The sequence below is a fragment of the Rhinoraja longicauda genome, chromosome 17, assembly GCF_053455715.1.
Source record: "Rhinoraja longicauda isolate Sanriku21f chromosome 17, sRhiLon1.1, whole genome shotgun sequence".
In the NCBI taxonomy this organism is placed as follows: Eukaryota; Metazoa; Chordata; class Chondrichthyes; order Rajiformes; family Arhynchobatidae; genus Rhinoraja; species Rhinoraja longicauda.
In genome coordinates, this window is record NC_135969.1 from 16,834,394 (window position 1) to 16,861,113 (window position 26,720).

A 26,720-nucleotide genomic window follows, 5' to 3' on the forward strand; every position below is an offset into this window, starting at 1 on the left:
GCAGGTACAGCAGGCAGTGAAGAAAGCCAATGGAATGTTGGCCTTCATAACAAGAGGAGTTGAGTGTAGGAGCAAAGAGGTCCTGCAGTTGTACAGGGCCCTAGTGAGACCGCACCTGGAGTACTGTGTGCAGTTTTGGTCTCCAAATTTGAGGAAGGATATTCTTGCTATTGAGGGCATGCAGCATAGGCTTACTAGGTTAATTCCCGGAATGGCGGGACTGTCATATGTTGAAAGACTGGAGCGACTAGGCTTGTATACACTGGAATTTAGAAGGATGAGAGGGGATCTTATCGAAACATATAAGATTATTAAGGGGATGGACACATTAGAGGCAGGAAACATGTTCCTAATGTTGGGGGAGTCCAGAACCAGGGGCCACAGTTTAAGAATAAGGGGTAGGCCATTTAGAACGGAGATGAGGAAAACGTTTTCATTCAGAGAGTTGTAAATCTGTGGAATTCTCTGCCTCGGAAGGCAGTGGAGGCCTATTCTCTGGATGCTTTCAAGAGAGAGTTAGATAGAGCTCTTAATGATAGCGGAGTCAGGGGGTATGGGGAGAGGGCAGGAACGGGGTACTGATTGTGGATGATCAGTCATGATCACATTGAATGCCGGTGCTGGCTCGAAGGGCCGAATGGCCTACCCCTGCTTCTGCACCTACTGTTTATTGTCTAGTGTCTAAAAGTTGTAATTATGGAAGTCGGAAAGAATGAATTTATTGAATGTGGTATGGGTTACTCTTACTCCAAAACAAAGTGCTAAAGAGTCTATTGTACATAGAACATACAACAGTATGGCACAGGAACAGGCCATTCGGCCCACAATGTCTGTGCTGGACATGGTGCCAGGATAACTAATCTGATCTGCCTGCACGTGATCCATAGCCTTCCATTCCCAGCAGATGCACATGCCTATCTAAAAGCCACTTAAATACCACTTCTCATTTCTGCAACGAAAATGTCAGAGGAATGTGTGTGGTACAGTGGAGTTTTGCAGAGGTTCGATATCATAATCTTAGTTCAGAGTTTCAACTTCCATTTTTTTTGTTAAGATTCTTCCCTTTCCTGAAAAACTTCCCTTTAGCCAAGCTGCCAGCTGCCAGCAAGAACACTGCACAAAGTGAGGATGAAGCAGTGGCTAGGGTAGGCGTGGAATCTTTGACCACTGGAGATTGCTGGCTGACAGCAAGGATTGCTGGAAAAACGTTTTCAGTCAGAGAGTTGTAAATCTGTGGAATTCTCTGCCTCAGAAGGCAGTGGAGGCCAATTCTCTGAATGCATTCAAGAGAGAGCTAGATAGAGCTCTTAAGGATAGCGGAGTCAGGGGGTATGGGGAGAAGGCAGGAACGGGGTACTGATTGAGAATGATCAGCCATGATCACACTGAATGGTGGTGCTGGCTCGAAGGGCCGAATGGCCTACTCCTGCACCTATTGTCTATTAGATGCTTTCCGTGAACATTACTGCTGGTGAGACTATTAAACATTTGCCCCTCCACTTGCTGATCTCGGTTTGACATTGTAAAGGATGTAAAAGCGAATCACCAGCATGTTACTTAGACTTGCGGGTTTGAGTTATGGGGAGAGGAGGTTGTACAGACTGGAATCTTTTTCTATGGAACGTAGGAGACTGGGGGAAGACCTTATTGAGGTGTACAAGATGAGGCAGAGATAAGGTGAACCCTCACAGCCTTTTTCAAAGGGTATAGGATTCAAAAACTGGAGGGCATATGCTTAAAGTGAGGGAGAAGAGATTTAAGAGGGACCTCAGGGTGAACTATTTCATACAGATGGGAGAGATACAGAAGTGTGAAAACGCACATGTCTTGATTCAGGGACAGTTTCTTCCCAGCTGTTATCAGGCAACTGAACAATCTTACCAACAACTGGACAGCAGCCTTGATCTACTATCTACCTCATTGGAGATCCTCGGACTATCTTTGAATGGACTTTACTGGACCTTACCTTGCACTAAATGTTATTCACGTTATTCCCTTTATCATGTATTTGTACACTGTGGAAGGCTCGATTGTAATCATGTATTGTCTTTCCGCTGACTGGTTAGCACACAACTGTACTTCGGTATACGTGACAATAAACTAAACTCAAAAAACCTCAAAAGCTCAAACTCAAATTCCATATCTGGAATGAACTGCCAGAGGAAGCTGTAGAAGTGGATAAAAGTAAGACTTAAAAAAATCATTTGGACAGATACAAGGATAGGAAAGGTTTAGAGAGATATAGGCTAAACCCGGGCATATAGTGCTCGGCAAGTGTGAGTTGGGCCAAAGGGCCCATTTCCATGCTGTGTTAAGATATTTGGACAGATATATGGAAAGGAAGGGTCTAGACGGATATGGACCAAATGCAAGCAAATGGGACTTACCAAATATGCCAACTTGGTCGGCATGGACAAGATGGGCTGAAGGGCCTGGTCCTGTGCTGTGTAGCTCTGTGACTGCGACATTTCTCTTTCCTGTATGCGATATTCCTTTCTGTGTCCCATCTTTTTTCCTTCTACTTCTCTCCCCATTATACTTCTATTTATTGATGATTGAAAGTTACTGCATGGAAACAGGCCCTCCAGCAACCGCTGCCTGACCCGCTGAGTTTACTCCAGCACCGTGTGTCTTTTGTTCTTGGCGTATGTCGCATGACTTTGTCTGATTGAATGCTTTGCTTTGCAGAGTTTGGCCATGGCAGTGGATAAAAGCCCTGAAGCTGTCAAACTTACCAGAGAAAACGCGGAGAGGTAAGTTAATAAGTTATAGGAGCAGAATTAGGCCATTCAGCTCATCACGTCTACTCCGCCATTCAATCATGGCTGATCTATCGATCTTTCATTTGCCCCACCTGGACACGCACCCATTCCTCCCCCTCCTCCTCCTCCTCCAACATTGTTTCCTCTGGCTTCACAATTTACAACTGTTCAATCAGTCTGTCTCGCACCTTTAATCCCTGGAGGACACAAAGTACTGAAGCAACTCAGTGGGTCAGGCAGCATGCCTGGAGATCAAGGGAGAGCATCTGCTGGACCTTGCGTCTTTATAGGTTTCAGTCAAGTTCCCTCCCACTACTAAACTCCAGTGGGTACATGGCCAGACATTCCAATCTTTCCTCGTGAAACAGCCCCCACAATCCAAGTATTAGTCCGCTAAATCTTTTCAGAACATCTGCATCCTTCAAGTGCTGCCAAGGGGCAAAATGTGAGTTTTATCAAATGTAGACACAAAGTGCTGGAGTAACTCAGTGGATCAGGCAGGATCTCTGGAGAACATGGGAAGGTGACGTTTCAGGTCGAGACCCTTCTTCAACTCTGGGCTAGAGGCTAGAACCACAAGGCTAGAACCAGCCCCATTCACAAAACAGCAACAAAGGTTTTGTCATCCTCTTGAGCGTCTAAGGCTAAGTGGTTTGTAGGATATGGGACTCAGTGTAAATTAGACAATGTTAATGATTTTATTTAAGGCTATATGATCTGAAGAAGGGTCCTGACTCAAAATGACACCTACCTATGTTCTCAGGAGATGCTGCCTGACCCGCTGAGTTACTCCAGCACTTTGTGTGGGTTTTTTTTGTCTAAATGTTGGATTGGATCTACTTCTGAGAAGCACTTTAAGGTTTTTTTTAATTAAATATCTTAATTTTTATTTTAAATAAAGATCTTGGTTTCTTGGCCTTCTGTTCTTTGTTCTTTGATGTTAAGATGAGTGAGGTAGAATGTATACATTCAAGTAACTAGAGATGCACATTATTGCTAAACCTATCGATGTAGTAACGGTTAGTTAACTGCTCAACAAGGAAATCCTTAGGGTAAGTTTTCCAAAACATATTGCATTGGGTCGATACAGTGGCGTAGCGGTAGAGTTGCAGCCTTACAGCGCCAGAGACCCAGGTTCGATCCTGACCATGGCTGCTGTCTGCACCAAGTTTGTACGTTCTCCACGTGATCACATGGGTTTTCACCGGGTGAAAACTCCAGTTTCCTCCCACATCCCAAAGATGTGCAGGTTTGTAGGTTGATCGGCTTCTATACATTGTCCCAAGTGTGCAGGGAGTGGATGAAAAAACGGGATGTCGTAGAAGTAATTTTTGTTAACTATCAGACTTCATTCAAGTGTATTGCACTTGAGTAGGCATTTGTCAAAATATTTTGTTTGCAGTCCCACTTTCCTAGCTTTTGCACAGTGATTGAAAATGAATAGTTTTTTTAAGTATTCCAAAAACGTGCAGGTTTGTAGGTTAATTGGCTTGTCTAAAATTATCCCTAGTGTGTAGGATAGAACATTGTGGGCGAACATTGGTCGGCATGGACTCAGTGGGCCGAAGGGCCTGTTTCCACGCTGTATCTCTAAACTAAATTAAACTAAACTTGTGCTAGGTTTTAACTCCTCCCGACATGAAAATTTCAGCTTGTGGTCAGATTTTTTACTTATCAGCCACAAACCGATCAAGTAAACTTTTCTGAGGGTGAACATTTTAATCTTCTCACTCAACACTCTTATTTGTAAATGGTAACGAACAAACAATTTTGCCATTTACTTGGAAACTGATCGCCTAATTTTGGAGATCCCCTATGGCTCGGGGAAGTAACGATTAAATAGTACTGATAAAAGATTACAAAACAACTTGTATCATATTCTGAACATCCTTTTGTGAAGTCAATTCTTTTTTACAACATTTGTTTGCAAGCATCATCTCTTATCTAAAATTATATATGCTAATTCAGGTTACTTTTAGTGGAATTACCCATGAGAAATTTTCTGTTCGTAAAACCATTGTCATTCATGTTTAGAGTTAACTTGTTAGTAACTAGATGTCATAATTCATATTTGCCTGTGTGTCGCATTTTAATGTCAAAATGGCTTGATGTGCTTGACTGTAGGAATTAATCTATGAAGTACGTAAACTATAGTTAGATAAAAGGCGGCACGGTAGCGCAGCGGTAGAGTTGCTGCTTTACAGCGAATGCAGCGCCGGAGACACAGGTTCGATCCTGACTACGGGTGCTGCACTGTAAGGAGTTTGTACGTTCTCCCCGTGACCTGCGTGGGTTTTCTCCGAGATCTTCGGTTTCCTCCCACACTCCAAAGACGTACAGGTATGTAGGTTAATTGGCTGGGTAAATGTAAAAATTGTCCCTAGTGGGTGTAGGATAGTGTTAATGTACGGGGATCACTGGGCGGCACGGACTTGGAGGGCCGAAAAGGCCTGTTTCCGGCTGTAGATATATGATATGATGATATGATGATAAAAAACGTAATAGTAATGGCATAATGGGCGGCACAGTGGCGCGGCGGTAGAGTTGCTGCCTTATAGCGCCAGAGACCGACCGGGATTGATCCTGATGACAGCTGTTGCCTGCACGGAGTTTGTACGTTCTCCCGTACAAACATCTGTATGGAGGTTGACCGTGTGGGTTTTCTCCGGGTGCTCCGGTTTCTTCCCACATTCCAAAGATGTGAAGCCTTGTAGGTTAATTGGCTTCTGTAAAAATTGTCCCTCGTGTGTAGGATAGAACTAGTGATTGCTGGTCAATGCGGACTAGGTGTGCTGAAGGGCCTGTTTCCACACCGTGTCTCTAACAGAAGCCTAACACTAATCTCCTTCATCTTTTAAGAAAACAATTAGCAAGAGGGGAATTTGTTACGTCTTCTTATTCCATTTGAACTACCATGTTTGATAGCACAGTTGTTCATTTACTGGAGGCCTGAACTATTAACCTATAAAAAACAAAAACTACAGAGGTTCACGTGACCACAGCATCCCTTCACATGAATCTCCTCTAACCTGAAATACTGCAGTCGGTGCTCCCAATATGGCCTCCTTTACATCAGCAAGACCAAGCATAGACGAGGCGACCATTTTCGCCGAACATTTGCGCTCGGTTTACAAAGGCCTGCTGGATCTCCCGGTTGCTAACAATTTTAATTCGTCTTCCGATTCCCATGTTGACCTTTCTGTCCTGGGCCTCCTCCATTGCCATTCTCAAACTGGAGGAATAACGCCTGCAACAGTGGAGGACACCATGGCTAGGCTTGGCCAGGACAATGCTGCCAGGACAACAGGCCTTCATGGTCAGGTCAAGAACCCTGCACTTACAACAGCTGGGACTTTCTTCTTCCTCTTTCCCCTGTGCCCAATCCGATGTGCTCCCATTTCTCCCATTATCGCATGGTGGCGCAGCGGAAGAGTTGCTGCCTTACAGCGAATGCAGCACTGGAGACCCGGGTTCGATCCCGACTACGGATGCTGTCTGTACGGAGTTTATACGTTCTCCCCGTGACCTGCGCGGATTTCCCCCGAGATCTTTGGTTTCTTCCCACACTCCAAAGACGTACAGGTATGTAGATTAATTAGCTTGGTAAATGTTTAAAAAAATTGTCCCTAGTGGATATCGGATCGTGTTAATGCGAGGAGATCTCTGGTCGGCACGGACCCGGTGGGTCGAAAGGGCCTGTTTCCGCGCTGTATCTCTAAACTCTAAACTCCCCTTCCTCCTGTCCCCTTCCATCTATTTCCCTTCCAGTGGCTTCCCATTTTATGCTACTTTCCTCCTTATCTTACAACCTTTTGTATTTCTCCCATCTCTGGTCCTTGTCCACCCATCTGCGTATCAAACTGCCCCCCTCACATGTACCCACCTATCACTTGCCTGGTTTTGATACAACCCCACCTCTCCTCCAGCTTTCTGCCCTGCACTACAATCAGTCTGAAGAAGGGTCCTGACCCAAAACATCGCCTATCCATGTTCTCCAGAGATGCAGCCTGACCCACTGAGTTACTCCAGCTCTTTGTGTCTTTCTTTGTAAACCAGCATCTGCAGTACCGTGTACCCACAAAGAAAACGCAGCTTATAGAAATCAGAAATAAAAAGAGAAAATGTTAGAGATGCAGCAGGTAAGGCAGCATCTGTGGTGAAAGAAACAGAGTTATATTTCAAATTTGATGTACATTCATTCACCTGAAATGCTAGATACTTTAAACTGCAGATGCTGGAATCTAGAGCAAAACACAACATGCTGGAGGATCTCTGTGGGTTAGACAGCATCTGTGGAAGGAATGGACAGACGACATTTTGAGTCAGGACCCTTCTTCGGTCTCATCTGCATCGTTGCACTAATTGACTACAGGAAGGGTTGACAACTGTGTACAGTTCAACTACTTGCCAGCTCTTGCCCCCACCCTTCCTGCTCACCTATTTCTACCAGCTTTCTCCCCAGCCTCAAAGAAGGGTCCTTACCCGAAACCTCATCTATGCATTCCCTCCACAGATGCTGCCTGGCCCATTGAGTTCCTCCAGCACTTTGTGTTTTGTACCTGAAATGCTAAGACCATAGGAGCAGAAATAGGCCATTCGGCCCATCAAGTCTACTCCGCCATTCAATCATGGCTGATCTATTTTCCCCCTCAACCCGATTCTCCTGCCTTCTCCCAGTAACTTGTGATGCCATTACTAATCAAGAACCTATCAATCTCCGCTTTAAAAATACCCAATGTCTTGGCCTCCACAGCCGTCTGTGGCAATGGATTGCACAGATTCACCACCCTCTGGCTAAAGAAGTTCCTCCTCAACTACGTTGTAAGGGTACTTTAAATGAGAAATATCCTTCCTTACAATGAACATTGAAATTAATTTATCCATTAGCCCCATACCACTTTGAGTGATTGAAAGATCACCCATGCTCCATGAGTCCACGCCGACCACCCATTTACACTAGTTCTATGTTATCCCACTTTCTCATCCACTCCCTGCACCCTAGGTGCAATTTACAGAGGCCAATTAACCTACAAGCCTGCACATCATTGGGATGTGGGAGGAAACAGAAGCACCCGGAGGAAACTTTGAGTGTGGTGCTGGCTCGAAGGGCCGAATGGCCTGCACCTATTGTCTATTGAAACACACACAGCTACAGGGAGAACGTACAAACTTTACGCAGACATCAGCTGAACCCGGGTCTCTGGCGCTGTGAGGCAGCAGCTCTACCACTATACCAATATGTACTATTATTTCAGAATATCAACTCTTTGCATATTAACGAAAAAAGTCATTGCTTTTTCTGTTCTCAATGATAAGAACATAGAACGGTACAGCACTGGAACAGGCCCTTCGGCCCATGGTGGCTGTGCTGAACGTGATTACAAATAAAAGTGTGTTATTCCAGCAAGACCACACTCATGTTTTCTGCTGGTTGGTTTTTAGGTTGGGTGTCCTCCACAGACTTCGGGAACTGCAGCTCAATGTTATATCAGGTACGTAAGACAATGGGTGCATGAAGTGTTTCATGTATTTCAATTTCAGGTGGCACGGTGGCCCAGTGGTAGAGTTGCTGCCTTACAGCGCCGGAGACCTGGGTTCGATGCTGACAACGGGTGCTGTCTGTGTGAAGTTTGTTACCTGTACATTCTCCCTGTGACCGTGTGGGTTTTCTCTGGGTGCTCTGGTTTCCTTCCACATTCCAAAGACGTACCGTGGGTTAATTGGCTTCGGTAACAATTGTAAATTGTCCTTAGTGTGTAGGATAGTGCCAGCGTACAGAGTGATCGCTGGTAGGCATGGACACAGTGGGCCGAAGGGCCTTGTTCCACGATGTATCTCTAAACTACATGTCTGTCCACCTCTCCTTGTAGCTAATGCACCCTAATCCAGACAACGTTCTGGTGTAGAAAGGAACTGCAGATGCTGATTTATTCCGACAATAGACACAGAGTGACTCAGTGGGTCAGGCAGCATCTCTGGCAGATAAAGGATGGGTGACGGTTTGGGTTGGGACACTTCTTCAGAAAGCGTTCCTCATTTCAGTGCCACAGTTGAGCATGTACATTCCTGACCGTTAATGTCAGTCATCACAGGAAATCAGACTGTGGTGCAGAGCTCCCAGAGCTGCTGAGGCAGCGTGGGCTGGCCAAGGGTGCAGTTTGGTTTCACGTTTGTTCATTTTGGAAATTCTCAGTCCATTTTTCCCAGTGCTGGGTACGTGGCGTCAGTGAGTGGAAATTGCAAGCTGTGCAGGGTAAGCTGATGCACATTGGTCAGCAAGCCTGTTATCTCGCTCGGTGGTTGCAGATTGATTGCAGACTGATTGCAGACAGTTAGAGGTGACAGATCAGTGTTCTTCCCCTTTGTCGATGGTCGGTGACCGCTTGTTTCCTCTCCGGTTATGTGGGTGCAGTGGCAGCTGACGATGCTGGTGTGGGAATGTAGACTCTGCCACAGGTGAAGCAGAAGGTCATAGAGTCATACAGCGTGAAAACTGGCCCTTCAGCCCGACTTGCCCCACCTACTCTAGTCCAACCTACGTGCGTATGGCCCATATCCCTCGAAACCCATCCTATTCATGTACCTGTTCAAATGTTTCTTCAACATTGGGACAGTGCCTGCCTCAACCACCTCCTCCGGCAGCTCATTCCATACACCCGCCACATTTTGTATAAAAAAAAGTTGTCCCTCAGGTCCCTCGTAAATCTTTCCCCCGTCACCTTATACCTATGTCCTCTGATTCTTGATTCCCCTATCCTGGCATTTACCCTGTCTATAGGTGAGTGGCAGGTGGACGGATGGGTGGGTGGGTGGCGGGTGAAATGATTCAACCTTGCTGTTTACACTGGGCTTCTTGTAGTGTGATGGAGCCCCGCAGCAGCACAGAAACAGTCCCTTCGTCCCACCAAGTCCTCACCAACCACCAATCCTTACACTATTGCTCTTTCACTCTTTCAGAAAAGCTTGGTCTTTGGACCTTAGACTTTCGAGATACAGCACAGAAACAGGCCCTTTGGGCCACCAAGTCCACAATGACGAGCGATCACCCCATAAACTAGCACTATCCTGCACACTAGAAACAATTTGCATTTTTATCAAAGCCAATTAACCTACAAACCTGCACGCCTGTGGAGAGTGGGATGAAACTGGAAGACTCTCCCTCGCTTTTCATGGACAATAGACAATAGACCATCTGTGCAGAAGTAGGCCATTCAGCCCTTCGAGCCAGCACCACCATTCAATATGATCATGGCTGATCATTCTCAATCAGTACCCCGTTCCTGCCTTCTCCCCATACCCCCTGACTCCGCTATCCTGAAGAGCTCTATCTAGTTCTCTCTTGAATGCAGAGAATTGGCCTCCACTGCCTTCTGAGGCAGTGAATTCCACAGATTTACAACTCTGACTGAAAAAGGTTTTCCTCATCTCCGTTCTAAATGGCCTACCCCTTATTCTTAAACTGTGGCCCCTGGTTCTGGACTCCTCCAACATTGGGAACATGTTTCCTGCCTCTAACGTGTCCAACCCCTTAATAATCTTATATGTTTCGATACGATCCCCTCTCATCCTTCTAAATTCCAGTGTATACAAGCCTAGTCGCTCCAGTCTTTCAACATATGACAGTCCCGCCATTCCGGGAATTAACATGGTAAACCTACGCTGCACGCCCTCAATAGCAAGAATATCCTTCCTCAAATTTGGAGACCAAAACTGCACACAGTACTCCAGGTGCGGTCTCACTAGGGCCCTGTACAACTGCAGAAGGACCTCTTTGCTCTGCTGTGTTCAGTGGTTCCCTTATTATCATGTGCACTAAGGGACAGTGAGATTCTTTTTTTGCATACAGAACTGTGAGATTATTGCCATACATAAATTCAATCCCCAGTTAGCGCATAATGCAAAGAAACATCCCACTGAGTCCATATGCAAGAGTCGCCAGGGATTTGGTGTCATTTTACAGTCCCAGTTGCAGCTGGCCATAAAGCCCCATTGCAGCCATCGCCTCCAATTGGTCGGCCTGCGAACCGTCGTTCCTCCCCTCGCCCGGCCATCTTCAACCTTCATCATAAATCATAAGATCTCCCTCCGAACCCTTTTCTCCTGCCTTCTCCCCAAAACCACTGACACCCGTACTAATCAGAAATCTATCAATCTCTGCCTTAAAAATATCCACTGACGGCCTCCACAGCCTTCTGATGCAAATAATTCCACAGATTCACCACCCTCTGACTAAAGAAATGCTTCCTCATCTCCTTCCTAAAAGAAGGTCCTTTAACTCTGAGGCCATGACCGTCATGCCCCGGAGGCGCCTACTGTAACCGACCTAGAAGGCGTGGAATGTAAGACCACCCCCCGCCCCCCCAGTTCTTCCTACTGTCCCTTGCCCAGTGTCCACTGCCATCGCTGACTCCCTCCACCTCCTCTCCGGTTCCCGGTCTTTGGGGCGAGCAGGGACGGGCTTCCGTCTCCTGGTTCCACTCCGCAGCGGGTGAGCCGGGCCTGCTGTCGGGGTATGGCCGGGCCTACTGCTTGGATCTCTGTGTTCCTGCGGTCGGCTACGTATCCCAGGGAGTAAGTGCAGGAGCCATGGATGGATTCATAGTCAGAGCTTTGGAAACCAAGAATCTGGATAGACAAGTTGAATTTTTCACAGGCTGCACCACAAAATGCTGGAGTAACTCAGCAGGTCAGACAGCATTCCTGGAGAACATGGATAGGCAACGTTTCAGGTCGGGACTCTTCTTCAGACCTATCCATGTTCTCCAAGGATGCTGCCTGACCCACTGAATTACTCCAGCACTTTGTGTCTTCTTCTGTAAACCAGCATCTGCAGTTCCTTGTTTCGACATTCTTCTTTCTTTAAGCACATTACTTGAAAATGTATTATACTATTGTGCAAGTAGTGTACTGTAATGACTGGTAGAATCGCAGCATGGTTCGATAATTTGAACGTTCAAGAACAAAGGAGGTTGCCGAAAGTGAGGAACATTGCGTAGTCCATCATGGGTACTGACCTCCCCACATCCCACCATCGGAGATGTCTGCAGGATTCTAGGCAACTAACATCATCAGAGACTCGCACCACTTTGGCCACACACTCATCTCACTGCTACCACTGGGAAGAAGGTCCAGCAGCCTGAGAACCATCAGGTTATTGAACCACCTTGCACAATCCTAACCACAACCCGACTCCAGAACCAAAGTTCTGTGGACTTGGCACTAAGATGGCACCACATTGGCTCTTTGGTTTCAAGATGCAGTATGGAAACAGGCCCTTCAGCTCGCCAAGTCCACTTCGACCATCGATCACCCGTTTACTCTAATTCCAAAACACCATTGGTTTTGGCTTTTCCTACCTCTAGTTCCCTCCCCTCTACTATCAATCTGAAGGATGGTTCTAACCCAAAACATCACCTATCTTTTTCTCCAGAGACTCCGCCTGACCCGCTGAGTTACTCCAGCGCTTTGTGTCTATCTTCAGTATAAACCAGCATCTGCAGTTCCTTTCTACACATCTAGTTCTATGTTATCCTCAGGTTTTCTTAGGATAATTGATCATTTATTGTAGATTTATTTGTAGTGTTATTGCATTTATTGTGCCGGTAAAGCTGCAGCAAGTAAAAAATTTCAGTCTGTAGAAGGGTCTCGACCCGAAACGTCTCCCATCCCTTCTTTCCAGAAATGCTGCCTGTCCAGCTGAGTTACTCCAGCATTTTGTGTCTACCTACAAGTAAAACGCTTATTGTTCCCAACACCCCTCCATCCCACTTTCTCACCAGTCCCGACACACTGGGGGCCATTTTACAGAGGCAAATTAACGTACAAACCCACACATCTTTGGGATGTGGGAGGAAACCGGAGCACCTGGAAGAAACCCATGCGGTCACGGGGAGAACGTGCAAACTCCACACAGATCAGGATGGAACCTGGGTCTCTGGAGTTGAGAGGCAGAAACTCCAGCAGCTGCACCACTGTGCCTTAATGTCCCAAATGATGGGGTTGTCTCGCAGCAGATTCCTCAAGCTGCAATAAATAATTAATAATATAATAACAAAGAACTGCAGAGGCATGTTAATACCACAGATATACAATGTATACAGAACGGCACAGTGGCGCAGGGATAGAGTTGCGCCAGAGACCTAGGTTTGATCCTGACCTTGAGTGCTGTCTGTGTGGGGTTTGTATGTTCTCCCTGTGACCACGTGGGTTTCCTGTGGGTGCTCCGGTTTCCTCCCACATCACAAAGACGTACAGGTTTGTTGGTTAATTGGCTTCTGTAAATTGTAAAAATTGTCCCCAGTATGTAGAATAATGCTAGTGTTCGATGTGATCACTGGTCAGTGCGGACTCGGTGGGCTGAAGGGCCTGCTTCCACGCTGTATCTCTAAAACTATAACTAAAAGTGCTGGAGTAACTCAGGGAGTTAGGCAGTACATGTAACCATCACCCATCCATTTTCTCCAGAGATGCCACTTGACCTGCTGAGTTATTCCAGCATTTTGTGTCTATCTTTCATATAAATAATTAGATAGGTTGTAGATCACTTCTCAGGAATTTGTACTGAAAATCGCAGAAAATGAAGGCATGGAAGTTCGTTTGTCCCAATGTATCCCACTCTTCCAGAAGTGGTTTATCATTTCTGCGGAACAATATTGTCTCCCATCAGCTGCCTACCAAGGGTTCATCTTTATCATCTCAAGTGAACTCGGAAAAGCTCATAATCAGTGAAATCGTGCAGGGTTTTTATTTGTTGAGTAGTATGTTTGTTTGACCGCTAAATCAGAATCAATGCCGGTCTCAGTGATAGATAGAAGCGTGTTTATTTTAGCTTGTTTGACAGCCGGGAGTCAGTGGGTTCGTCAGGGACACCAAGAATAGGACGTTAATCAGTGACTTGCAGGAGAAATGTCTTTGCTCAGCAGAAACCTATCGCCGCAAGAAGCAGTTGAGGCGAGTAACAGAGATGCATTAGGAGGTAGATGCATTGCAACAGAAGGCTGTGGAGGCCGTCTTTAGACTATAGAGACACAGCGTGGAAACAGGCTCTTCGGCCCACCGAGTCTGTGCCAACCAGCGATCACCCTGTACACTAGAACTGTCCTACACACTGGGGACAATTTATAATTTACAGAAGCCAATCAACCTACAAACCTGTACATTTTTAGAGTGTGGGAGGAAACCGGAGCGCCCGGAGAAAACCTCAGGGAGGACGTACAAGCTCCGTACAGATGGCACCCATGTTCAGGATCGAACCCGGGTGCCTGACGCTGTAAGGCTGCAACTCCTATCACTGCACCACCGTGCCACCCGAGTCAAAGGATATTTTTAAGGCACAGATTGGCAGATTCTGGTTTGGTAAGGGTGTCAGGGGTTAAGGGGAGAGGGCAGGAGGATGGTGTTGAGGGGGAAAGATAGATCAGCCATGGTTGAATGGCAGAGTAGACGTGATGGGCCGAATGGCCTAGTTCTGCTCGTATAACCTATGAGTTAGATTTAGCTCTTAGGGCTAAAGGAATCAAAGGATATGGAGAAAAAGCAGGAACGGAGTACTGATTTTAGATTATCAGCCATGATCATATTGAATGGCGGTGCTGGCTCGAAGGGCCGAATGGCCTACTCCTGCACCTATGTTTCTATGAGTTTATGAAACTTGATTAACTCACGTGGGGGTAAAATAGAAGATATTAATGGGGTTAGTTGAAGAAGGGTGGAGTAGACATTTGTATGGAACATGGCCTTGTAAATATTTTGTTAAAATTTTACTTGGCTATTTTCTAACTTCATATAATTGGCAGACGGCAAATTACATTTTTTTCCTCACAGTTCATAAAGTTCATTAAGACTTATGATTACTGTAAATATATCATATGTTCTGTACTGTACATTCATCTATTTATATATTGAACATATTTTAATTATTTTAGAATCTACTGGGGTCTATTTTAAATACAGAAACCCAAGATCCTTGGAAACACAACAGCAAAACGCAGCGTGCTGGAGTAACTCAGCGGGTCGGGCAGTATCTTTGGAGGGAATGGATAGGCGACGTTTCTGGTCAGAACCCTCCGGCTGATGGAGTAGGGAAGGAGAAAGCTGGAAAAGAGAGGTGGCAGTAGGCCAAAGCTTGACAAGTGATAGGTGGATACGGGTGAGGAGAGGGAGGGGACCTTGATGTCCTCTTCCCTGGGGAGAACACAGAACAGTACAGCACAAGAACAGGCCCTTCGGCCCACAATGTCTGTGCTGAACATGATGTCAAGACCAACCCTTATCTGCCTGCACATAATGCATATCTCCCCATCCCCCTACATAACCATGTGCATATCCAAAAGGCCTCTGAAATGCCACTATCATATTTGCCTCCACCACCACCTCTGGCAGCACATACAAGGCACTCAACACCTTGCTCTGTGTAAAACAACTTGCTCTGTACATCTCTGTTAAACTTTGCCCCTCTCACCTTTCTAGTATTTGATATTTCCATCATTGGAAATAGGTTTGGATGGTCTATCCTACCTATGCCTCCCATATTTGTAAATATTTTGTTTAAATCTTACTTGGCTATTTTCTAACTTCATATATTTGGCAGACGGCAAATTACATTGTTTTCCTCACAGTTGATAGAATTTATTAAGATTTATGATTACTGTAAATATATCATATATTCTGTACTGTACATTCATCTGTTTATATATTGAACATATTTTAATTATTCGACAGTCTCGGGTCTCCCCGCTACCTCCGGCGTTCCTGTGAAAACAACCCAAGTCCGTCTAACATTTCCCTGTTGCTAATACCCTCTAATCCAGCCATAATTCCGGTAAACCCCATCTATACCCTTCCCAAAACCTCCACGTCCTTCCTGTAATGGGGCGACCAGAACCGTACACAATACTCCAAATGCGGCCAGACCAACGTTCTACAAAGTTGCATTATGATTTCCTAACTCTTATACTCAATGCCCTGCCAATGAATGCAAGCATACCATAAGCCTTCTTTACCACCCTATCTACTTATGTTGCCACTATCGGAAAGTTATGGGCTTCTACCCCAAGATCCCTCTGGACATCAATGCTGCTAAGGGTGATACCATTAATTGTATACTTTACCCTTTCATTCAACCTCTCAAAGTGCAGCACCTCACACTGGCTCAGGAGACTGGTGCGACACGGTGGCGCAGCAGGAGAGTTGCTGCCTTACAGTGCCAAAGACCCGGGTTTGATCTTCACAATGGGTGATTGTACGTTCTCCCTGTGACCATGTGGGGTTTTCCAGAGTGCTCCCATTTCCTTCCACACTCCAACGATGTACAGATTTGTAGGTTAAATGGCTTTGGTAAAAATTGTAAATTGTCCCTAGTGTGTAGGATAGTGCTAGTGTACGGGGTGATCGCTGGTTGGCACGGACTCGGTGGGCTGAAGGGCCTGTTCTGTGCTGTATCTCTAAACTAAACTAAATCAGAAGGCATATGATTAGTCCTACATGCTCAATTAGCCATACATGCTCAATACTCCTCTTCAGATCCTCCTGCAATAGACAATAGACAATAGGTGCAAGAGTAGGCCATTCGGCCCTTCGAGCCAGCACCACCATTCAATGTGATCATGGCTGATCATTCTCAATCAGTACCCCGTTCCTGCCTTCTCCCCATACCCCCTGACTCTGCTATCCTTAAGAGCTCTATCTAGCTCTCTCTTGAATGCATTCAGAGAATTGGCCTCCACTGCCTTCTGAGGCAGAGAATTCCACAGATTTACAACTCTGACTGAAAAAGTTTTTCCAGCAATCCTTGCTGTCAGCCAGCAATCTCCAGTGGCCAAAGATTCCACGCCTACCCTAGCCACTGCTTCATCCTCACTTTGTGCAGTGTTCTTGCTGGCAGCTGGCAGCTTGGCTAAAGGGAAGTTTTTCAGGAAAGGGAAGAATCTTAACAAAGGAGAAGGAAGTTGAAACTCCGAACTAAGATTATGATATCGAACCTCTGCAAAACTCCACTGTACCACACACTTTCCTCTGACATTTTCGTTGCAGAAATGAGAAGTGGTATTTAAGTGGCTTTTAGATAGACATGTGCATCTGCTGGGAATGGAAGGCTATGGATCACGTGCAGGCAGATCAGATTAGTTATCCTGGCACCATGTCCAGCACAGACATTGTGGGCCGAATGGCCTGTTCCTGTGCCGTACTGTTGTACGTTCTATGTACAATAGACTCTTTAGAACTTTGTTTTGGAGTAAGAGTAACCCATACCACATTCAATAAATTCATTCTTTCCGACTTCCATAATTACAACTTTTAGACACTAGACAATAAACAATAGGTGCAGGAGTAGGCCATTCAGCCCTTCGAGCCAGCACCGGCATTCAATGTGATCATGACTGATCATCCACAATCAGTACCCCGTTCCTGCCCTCTCCCCATACCCCCTGACTCCGCTATCATTAAGAGCTCTATCTAACTCTCGAAAGCATCCAGAGAATAGGCCTCCACTGCCTTCCGAGGCAGAGAATTCCACAGATTTACAACTCTGACTGAAAAAGTTTTTCCAGCAATCCTTGCTGTCAGCCAGCAATCTCCAGTGGCCAAAGATTCCACGCCTACCCTAGCCACTGCTTCATCCTCACTTTGTGCAGTGTTCTTGCTGGCAGCTGGCAGCTTGGCTAAAGGGAAGTTTTTCAGGAAAGGGAAGAATCTTAACAAAGGAGAAGGAAGTTGAAACTCCGAACTAAGATTATGATATCGAAACTCTGCAAAACTCCACTGTACCACACACTTTCCTCTGACATTTTCGTTGCAGAAATGAGAAGTGGTATTTAAGTGGCTTTTAGATAGACATGTGCATCTGCTGGGAATGGAAGGCTATGGATCACGTGCAGGCAGATCAGATTAGTTATCCTGGCACCATGTCCAGCACAGACATTGTGGGCCGAATGGCCTGTTCCTGTGCCGTACTGTTGTACGTTCTATGTACAATAGACTCTTTAGAACTTTGTTTTGGAGTAAGAGTAACCCATACCACATTCAATAAATTCATTCTTTCCGACTTCCATAATTACAACTTTTAGACACTAGACAATAAACAATAGGTGCAGGAGTAGGCCATTCAGCCCTTCGAGCCAGCACCGGCATTCAATGTGATCATGACTGATCATCCACAATCAGTACCCCGTTCCTGCCCTCTCCCCATACCCCCTGACTCCGCTATCATTAAGAGCTCTATCTAACTCTCGAAAGCATCCAGAGAATAGGCCTCCACTGCCTTCCGAGGCAGAGAATTCCACAGATTTACAACTCTCTGAGTAAAAAGTTTTCCTCATCTCCATTCTAAATGGCCTACCCCTTATTCTTAAACTATGGCCCCTGGTTCTGGACTCCCCCAACATTAGGAACATGTTTCCTGCCTCTAGCATGTCCAATCCCTTAATAATCTTTTATGTTTCAATAAGATCCCCTCTCATCCTTCTAAATTCCAGTTTCGCTCCAGTCTTTCAACATACGACAGTCTCGCCATTCCGGGAATTAACCTAGTAAACCTACGCTGCACACCCTCAATAGCAAGAATGTCCTTCCTCAAATTTGGAGACCAAAACTGCACACAGTATTCCAAGTGTGGTCTCACTTTTGCAACCTGGAAGATGATTGCAGTCGTATTTATTGCTTTTAATTGCCCGTGGGTGACGTTTGTGGCAAGTTATAACTCAGAGCTGACATAGATATTGTGATACAGCAGCACTAATTACTGAATTCTCCACTTCAAATATGATTGCATTGCTTTCAAAGAGGCGATAAATGTCATTCTACTTATAATGCAGCTTTATTGACAGTATGAATACGTTGCATGAACCAAGGTTCTCACACATTCACCAGCAATTTGAGACCTGAAAAATGTTCCAAGCAGCTTCCATTGTCTCTCTGTTAATTACTAATTCTTAATTTTCCCCAATTATTATTCAATCCTTAACCACAACACTCTAAGTCAGATGAAGCTTCACTTGCGAAAGTGAAGCACGAAGGCTAGACTGATCCACCCAGTACCAATGAATAGAACACTGAACATAGAACAGTACAGCACAGGAACAGACCCTTTGGCCCACAATGTCCTGCCGAACGATACCAAGTCTATCTCCTCTGCCTGTACCTGATCCATACCCCACCACTCCCTGCATATCCATGTGCTGATCTAAAAATCTCTTACTGTATATGCCACCACCGTATCAAGCTCCACCACCGCCCCTAGCTGTACATTCCAGGCACTCTCAACCTTATGTGTAAAAAACTTGCATGCACATCTCCTTTAAACTTTGCGGCCTCTCTCCTTAAACCTATGCCCTCTAGTCTTTGACATTTCCACCATGGGTAAAAGGTTCTGACTGTCTACCCTATCTATTCCTCTCATAATTTTGTATATTTTTATCAGCCTCCGATGATACCAAGCTCCCATTTCTTTTGGATGGCCATAAAAGAACCAGGCACTGTTCAAATATAAGCAAGATAGTTCAGCCTGATGTCCAGGCCAATATGCATCTAGCAACCAACATGACTGAAAAGCAGCATCTGGAAAAAATGGATCGGTGACATTTCGGGTCTGGACCTTTCTTCAGACTGACAGACTGGAATCAGTCTGAAGAAGGGTCCCAACTCAAATTGTCCCTTATCTATATTCTCCAGAGATGCTGTCTGACCAGCATTTTATGTCTATCTTTAGTATAAACCAGCATCTGCAGTTCCTTTTTATTCTTACCTTTTTCTTCCCAGCTGGTGTCAGGCAACCAAACCTTCCTCTCACCAGCTAGAGAGCTGTCCTGACCTCCCATCTACCTCACTGGAGACCTTTGAACTATCTTTAATCGGACTTTATCTTGCACTAAACGTTATGCTTTTTTATCCAGTATCTGTACGTTGTGGACTGCTTGATTGTAATCATGTATGTGTAGGAAGAAACTGCAGATGCTGGTTTGTCCCAAAGAAAGACAAGAAATGCTGGAGTAACTCAGCGGGTCAAGCAGCATCTATGGAGATAAGGAATAGGTGAAGTTTCAGGTCGGAACCCTTTTTTTCTGGTTATAGACTGGTTAGCACGCAACAAAAAGCTTCCCACTGTAACTCAGTGCATGTGAAAATAATAAGCTAAATTAAACTAACCTCTGGCCTTTCCCGCATCATGAAAGTATTTTTGTTTATCCAGTTATTCTTGTATTTGTTGTGATATTTGTTTTAAGGCGACAAGGTTGAGCTCAGCAAAATACATTGTGGCACCAGCCCTAAACATGCATTTGTGTTGCACAGATGCCTGTGAACTGATTCGAGTCTGTGGAGCCGTGGATGTTATTGTCAGTAACCCTCCATATGTATTCCATGAAGATATGGCTGGGTTAATGCCGGATATCCTCAGGTAAATCCAACAGAAACGTTTATTCGCGCTTCCTTAAATATTGCGCTAGAGACTTGGGTTCAATCTCCTGACCTCGGCGAAGATTGCCTGTTCTCCCTGTGACCGTGGGCAGGTTTCCTCACACATCCCAATCATGTGCAGGTTTGTCGGCTTTAATTGGCTTGTGTGAAATTGCCCCCCCAATGTTGAGAAAGTGGGATAACATAGAACTACAGTGAGCAGGCGATTGAATGTCAGCGGGGACCCTATGGGTTGAAGGGCCGGTTTCCATGCTGTATCTCCAAACTAAATCTAAGGTGAGAGGGGAAAGATTTAATGGGATTCTGAGAGGCAAATTTTTCACACACAGTCTGGTAGGTGTACGGAACAATCTGCCAGAAGAAGTAGTTGAGGCAGGTACAACAATGCATTCAAAATACATTTGTACAGGCACATGGATGGGGTATGGAAGCAATGTGTAAACAGGCTCTTTGGCCCAAATTGCCCACGTTGATCAACATGTCCCACCTACACTAATCCTACCTGCCTGCATTTGGCCTATATCCCTCTAAACCTGTCCTATCCATTTAAGAAAGGCAGAGAGATATGGGCCAGGCATGAACATATGGGACTAACTTAGATGGGGCGTAGAAACATAGAAAATAGGTGCAGGAGGAGGCCATTTGGCCCTTCGAGCCAGCACCGCCATTCATTGTGATCTCTACAATCAGTAACCTGTGCCTGCCCTCCCCGTATCCCTTGATTCCACTAGCCTCTAGAGCTCTATTTAACTCTTTTAAATTCATCCAGTGAATTGGCCTCCACTGCCTTCTGTGGCAGAGAATTCCACAAATTCACAACTCTCTGGGTGAAAAAGTTTCTTCTCACCTCAGTTTTAAATGGCCTCGCCTTAATTCTTAGACTGTGGCCCCTGGTTCTGGACCCCCCTAACATTGGGAACATTTTCCTGCATCTAGCTTGTCCAGTCCTTTTATAATTTTATACGTCTCTATAAGATCCCCTTTTATCCTTCTAAACTCCAGTGAATACAAGCCCAGTCTTTCCAATCTTTGCTCATATGACAGTCCTTCCATCCCAGGGATTAATCTCGTGAACCTACGCTGCACTGCCTCAAAAGCAAGGACGTCTTTCCTCAAATTAGGAGACCAGAACTGCACACAATACTCCAGATGTGGTCTCACCGGGGCCCTATACAACTGCAAAAGGACTTCTTTGCTCCTGTACTCAAATCCTCTCGTTATGGCCAACATGCCATTAGCTTTCTTGACTGCATGCTGTACCTGCACGTTTACTTTCAGTGACTAGTGTACAAGGACACCCAGGTCTTGTTGCACTTCCCCTTTACCTAATCTGACACCATTGAGATAATAATCTGCCTCCTTGTTTTTGGCGCCAAAGTGGATAACCTCACATTTATCTACATTATACTGCATCTGCCATGCATTCGCCCACTCACTCAACCTGTCCAAGTCACCCTGCAGCCTCCTGACATCCTCTTCGCAGTTCACACTGCCACCCAGCTTTGTGTCGTCCGCAAACCTGCTGGTGTTACTTCTAATTCCATCATCCAAATCATTAATATATATTGTAAATAGTTGCAGCCCCAACACCGAGCCTTGCGGCACTCCACTCTCCACTGCCTGCCATTCTGAAAAGGACCCGCTTATTCCTACTCTCTGCTTCCTGTGGGCCAACTAATTCAATATCCATGTCAACAACCTACCCCCAATACCATGTGCTCTAATTTTGCACACCAACCTCCCCGTGTGGGACCTTATCAAAGGCTTTCTGAAAGTCTAGATAGACTACATCCACTGGCTCTCCTTCATCCATTTTACTTGTCACATCCTCAAAAAAGTGGTTGATGGAAGAATATGTTGGCTGCTTTCTCTAAGCAAAGATGGAGTCGATGGGGGAAGTTGTTTTCAGCTTGATGTTGTCAAGCGAGAAAGGCTGCAGAGAAGATTTACAAGGATGTTGCCGGGACAGGAGGATAAGGGGTATTCTCATAGAGGTGAACAAGATCACGAGAGGAATAGGTCAGGTAAACTCACAGAGTCACTTACCCAGAGTAGGGGAATTGAGAATCAGAGAACATAGGTTTAAGGTGAGGGGGGGATAGATTTAGTAGGAACTTGAGGGGTACCGTTTTAACACAAAGGGTGGTGGGCGTATGGAACGAGCTGCCGGAGGAAGTGCCCACTGAGTGACTCCAGCACTTTCTGTATTAATTTGTAAACCAGCATCTGCAGTTCCTTGTTTCTACAAAAAAAATCCAAGAATTTAATGAAAGCTACTTTAACTTAATGCCTCCAGGTATGAAGACCATGATGCCTTGAACGGAGGAGTGGATGGAATGGACGTCATTAGAGCAATACTGAATCTTGCTTCAAAGGTTCTGAAGGACAATGGGTTAGTGTGGCTTATTACTGCAATCTAGCATGAAAATGTTGTCCTAAGACTATTATTTTTGTTTTCGTTATGTATTATTGGAACATCAGCACTGTAAGGGTGGATTAGTACAGGTGTCAGCGGAGGGGATTTGGGGAACGGGCAGGAGAATGAGGTTGAGAGGGAAAGATAGATCAGCTAAGATTGTATGGCAGAGTAGACTTGATGGGCCGAATGGCCTAACTCTGCTCCTACAACTTATGGACTCATCACATACTGATTGGTCATGGGAAGGTCGCCTCTCAGGTTCCTATTAAATATTTCCCCTTTCACATTAAACCTATGTCCTCAGGTTCTTATGATGGAGGCTGAGAGGAGAGGGGAGGGAGGTGGTGTGAAGGGTAGAACGAGCTGCCAGATGAGTTAGTTGAGGCACGTACTATAACAGCATTTAAAAGACATTTGGGCAAGTATGTGGATAGGAAAGGTTTTGAGAGATATGGGCCTAACACTGGCAGATGTGGACTCGGGCACTTGGGGCATCTTAGTCAGCATGGACAAGTCGGTCTCTAGGGGCTGTTTCTGTGCTGGATGACTCTATGACCCCCATCACTGATGGGACAGGAATAATGATCTCAGTGGGAACACCATGTCCTCCAAGTTCCTCTCCGTGCCTTTCTGAACTGGATGTACATCCAGGATTTCTGTACAGCAACTATCAACAAAGGATGATGTATGTCCAAGTGTGGGGGTGGTGTTTGCTTTGAAAGTGACGGCTCTCGCTGGGGATATTAAGGAACTATGGTTCATTTCCCATCCTTATTCAGTCTTATTACTTTTTAAAAAAAATATTGGGAGGAATTACTATCAGGGTCAAAGTATGTAAAGGGGTGGAGCAGCGGTAGAGTTGTTGTCTTGTGGTGCCAGAGACCCAGGTTCGATCCTGACTACAGGTGATATCTGCATGGAGTTCGGACGTTCTCCCTGTGACCGCGTGGGTTTTCTCTGGGTACTCCAGTTTCCTCACATAATCCAAAGACGTGCGGATTCGTAGGTTAATTGGCCTCTGTAAATTGTAACTTGACCCTAGTGTGTGGGATAGTGCTAGTGTATGGGGTGATCGTTGGTCGGTGCGGACTTGGTGGGCTGAAGGCCCCGTTTCCATAAAGCCCAACTTATCCATGTTGATTAAAATGCCCCCATCTAAGTTAGTCCCATTTGCCTGCATTTGCCCGCATTTGCCCATATCCCTCTAGCTTTCCCCATTCACGTGCCTGTTCAAGTGCCTTTTAAATGCTACCTGCCTCAAATACCTCCTCTGGCAGCTCATTCCATACACCCACCACCCTCTGAGTAAAAAAGGTTCCCCTCAGGTTCCTATTAATGTTTCCCCTCTCATCTTAAACTTATGTTCTTTGGTGTTTGATTCTGTGCATTCATTCTATCTTGTAAATGTGGAATATGTACATTGCATAAAATTCTTCTCGTGACTTACAAGAGGAGTCATTTTATTTTGCTGTACCATGACATTAGTGGAATCACGTGTGTCCATGGGTGGTCATTAATGTTTATCTCCTGCAGATGGAGCTAGAGACACCTGCAGGCAGAAGATTCAGAGCAACAGACGCACAAGAACTTTATTTTACAGTCTTTGTCAGGGAATAGAAATGTGGCGGATCCTGGAAAGTAAGAAATAGTAAAATAATTAGATGGGGGAAAAAACTCATTCAATGTCCAGAAATTAAGCCTACACAGTGGCACAGCTGGTAGAGCTGTTGCCTCACAGCACCAGAGACCAGGGTTCGACCCTGACCTCGGGTGCTGTCTGTGCGGAGTTCGCACGTTCTTCCTGTGACCGCGTGGGATTCCTCCGGGTGCTCCAGTTTCCACCTACATTACAAAGCCGTGCGGGTTTGTAGGTTAATTGGCTTCTGTAAATTGCACCTAATGCGTAGGGAGTGGATGTGAAAGTGGGATAACATAGAACTAGTGTGAACGGGTGACCGATGGTCGGCATTGACTCGGTGGGCTGAAGGGCCTGTTCCCACGCCGTATCTCTAAATTAAACTAAAGACAGGTCCCTTGCAAAAAAACTTTGCATTTGGACAAAAAAACATTTGAAACAGAATGAGGTTGCATTTACAACAGGAATCTACATATTTCCCAATTTGACCACATCGAGTTTCTCTCACTTTATGGTGTTCGGATCACATAAGGACAGCAGTCAAGGGCAGCTGCCAAACAGCAAGGCAAGAGGCACAAAGTGCCGGAGCAACTCGGCGGGTCAGGCAGCATCTCTGGACAACATGGATAGGTGACATTTCAAGTCAGGACTCTTTTTCAAACTTCCGACCAGTCTGAAGAAGGATCTCAATCCGGAACGACACCCATCCATGTTCTCCAGAGGTGCTGCCTACCTCGCTGAGTTACACCAGCACTTTGTGTACTCTTGTGTATGAACCAGCGTCTGCCTTTCTTTATTTCTACCAGAGAGATGAAGGAATGGCCAGAGTGCCAGGCATTCTTGTTGATACGTGACGGTGGTGTAGCAGTGGTTTAGAGAGATACAGCGTGGAAACAGGCCCTTCAGCCCACCGAGTCAGCACTGACCAGCAATCACCCATATAATACTTCTATCCTGCACACTGGGGACAATTTACAGACCTACAATCTATATAATTATTTATATGTTTTCATCGCAGCTTGTGGAAGCCACTAAGAGACGACCCAATAATTTGGGATAATTAGCCAGTGTGGTGCAGCTGGTACAGCTGCTGCCTCAAAGCACCAGTAACCTGGGTTCGATTGCAACCTCGAGTGCTATCTGTGTGGAGTTTGCACGTTCTCCCTGTGACTATGTGGGTTTCTTCTGGGTGCTCAGGCTTTCCTTCCACATCCCAAAGACGTGGTGGTTTGCAGGTTAATTGGCCCTCTGTAAAATTGTCCCAGGTGTGTAGGGAGTGGATGCGAAAGTGGGATAACATAAGCAAGTGATTGATGATTCAGCATGGAGTCGGTGGGCCGAAAGGCCTGTTTCCATGCTGTATCTCTAAACTAAAACTAGACGTAAGTATGCTACACATCAGAAGATTGGTGTTTAAGGGAAGAAAAGAACATTAAGTACTCTGGTTAAATAAATAGAGACCGCTTCCCCGTTCCAACTAAGAATTCACATTCTGAATTCTCAAGAACAGTCACTTTTAATAGCCCGATTTTTACCAGGAAATCAGAACTGATGTTTCACATCAAGTGTCAATTCTGAGTACAAATCATCATTAAATATTTATATTAAAATGTTTGATACAGTGCAGGATGTACTGATTTTTATCAACCTGAATTTCCAACTAATTAGAAAGAACAATATTCCTAAAATAGCTGGGATTATGTGCAAATATTTCCTCTTTGGATCAGGATATATTGAATATGGTCCAAGTGTTTCTGCTGCATGGAATAGAATTTACCACAGAGAATTTCTTGAATGTTTTTTATTACTTACCTTGTGTTTGAATGGTTTAGTTTAGTTTACTGTAGAGATACAGCGCGAAATCAGGCCCTATGGCCGACAGAGTCTGCACCGACCAGCGATCTCCGTACTCTGTCCTACACACTAGGAACAATTTACAATTTTTACTGAAGCCAATTAATCTACGAAGCTGCACGTCATTGGCGTGTTGGAGGAAACAGAGCACCTGAAGAAAACCCACGCGGTAACAGGGAGAACGTGCAAACTCCATACAGACAGCACCCGTAGTCAGGATCGAACCCGAGTCTCTGGCGCTGAAAGGCAGCAACTCTTTCGCTGCGCCACTGTTCTGCCCTAAATCTAATGTCTAAATCTAAGTTTAATATCTGACCAGATCATCGCTGTAAGTACAACACTCTGACTGTGCTATTCACATGTTCATTCTAAGCAAGTCATCTGGATTTTGATTAAAAAAACGAGTGGGCCAACTAACCACTGCCAGTCCTAGTCTGAATGTTTCAGTCAAATAATGTAATTTGCTTGAGATTTTGAGGAGTTTTCTCAGCTTGATGAAGGGAGGCTAATAGATATTGTCTTTATGAACAAAATACAAAGTGGTGGAGTAACGAGGACGGCACAGTGGTGCAGCGGTAGAGTTGCTGCATTATAGCGCTAGACACCCAGGTTCGATCCTGACTACGGGTGCTGTCTG

General features: G+C 45.3%; 1 protein-coding gene across 2 annotated transcripts in view; it reads left to right on the forward strand.

Moving 5' to 3' along the window:
- Positions 1-26,720, forward strand: part of hemk1 (HemK methyltransferase family member 1) — an 82,286-nt gene that overhangs the window by 44,108 nt on the left and 11,458 nt on the right. For both annotated transcript variants that reach the window (XM_078413835.1, XM_078413836.1), the window contains 4 exons: positions 2,689-2,753; positions 8,205-8,254; positions 20,049-20,154; positions 22,471-22,566. In XM_078413835.1, coding sequence (XP_078269961.1) covers positions 2,689-2,753; positions 8,205-8,254; positions 20,049-20,154; positions 22,471-22,566 — 317 coding nt within the window. The remainder of the gene's footprint in view (positions 1-2,688; positions 2,754-8,204; positions 8,255-20,048; positions 20,155-22,470; positions 22,567-26,720) is intronic.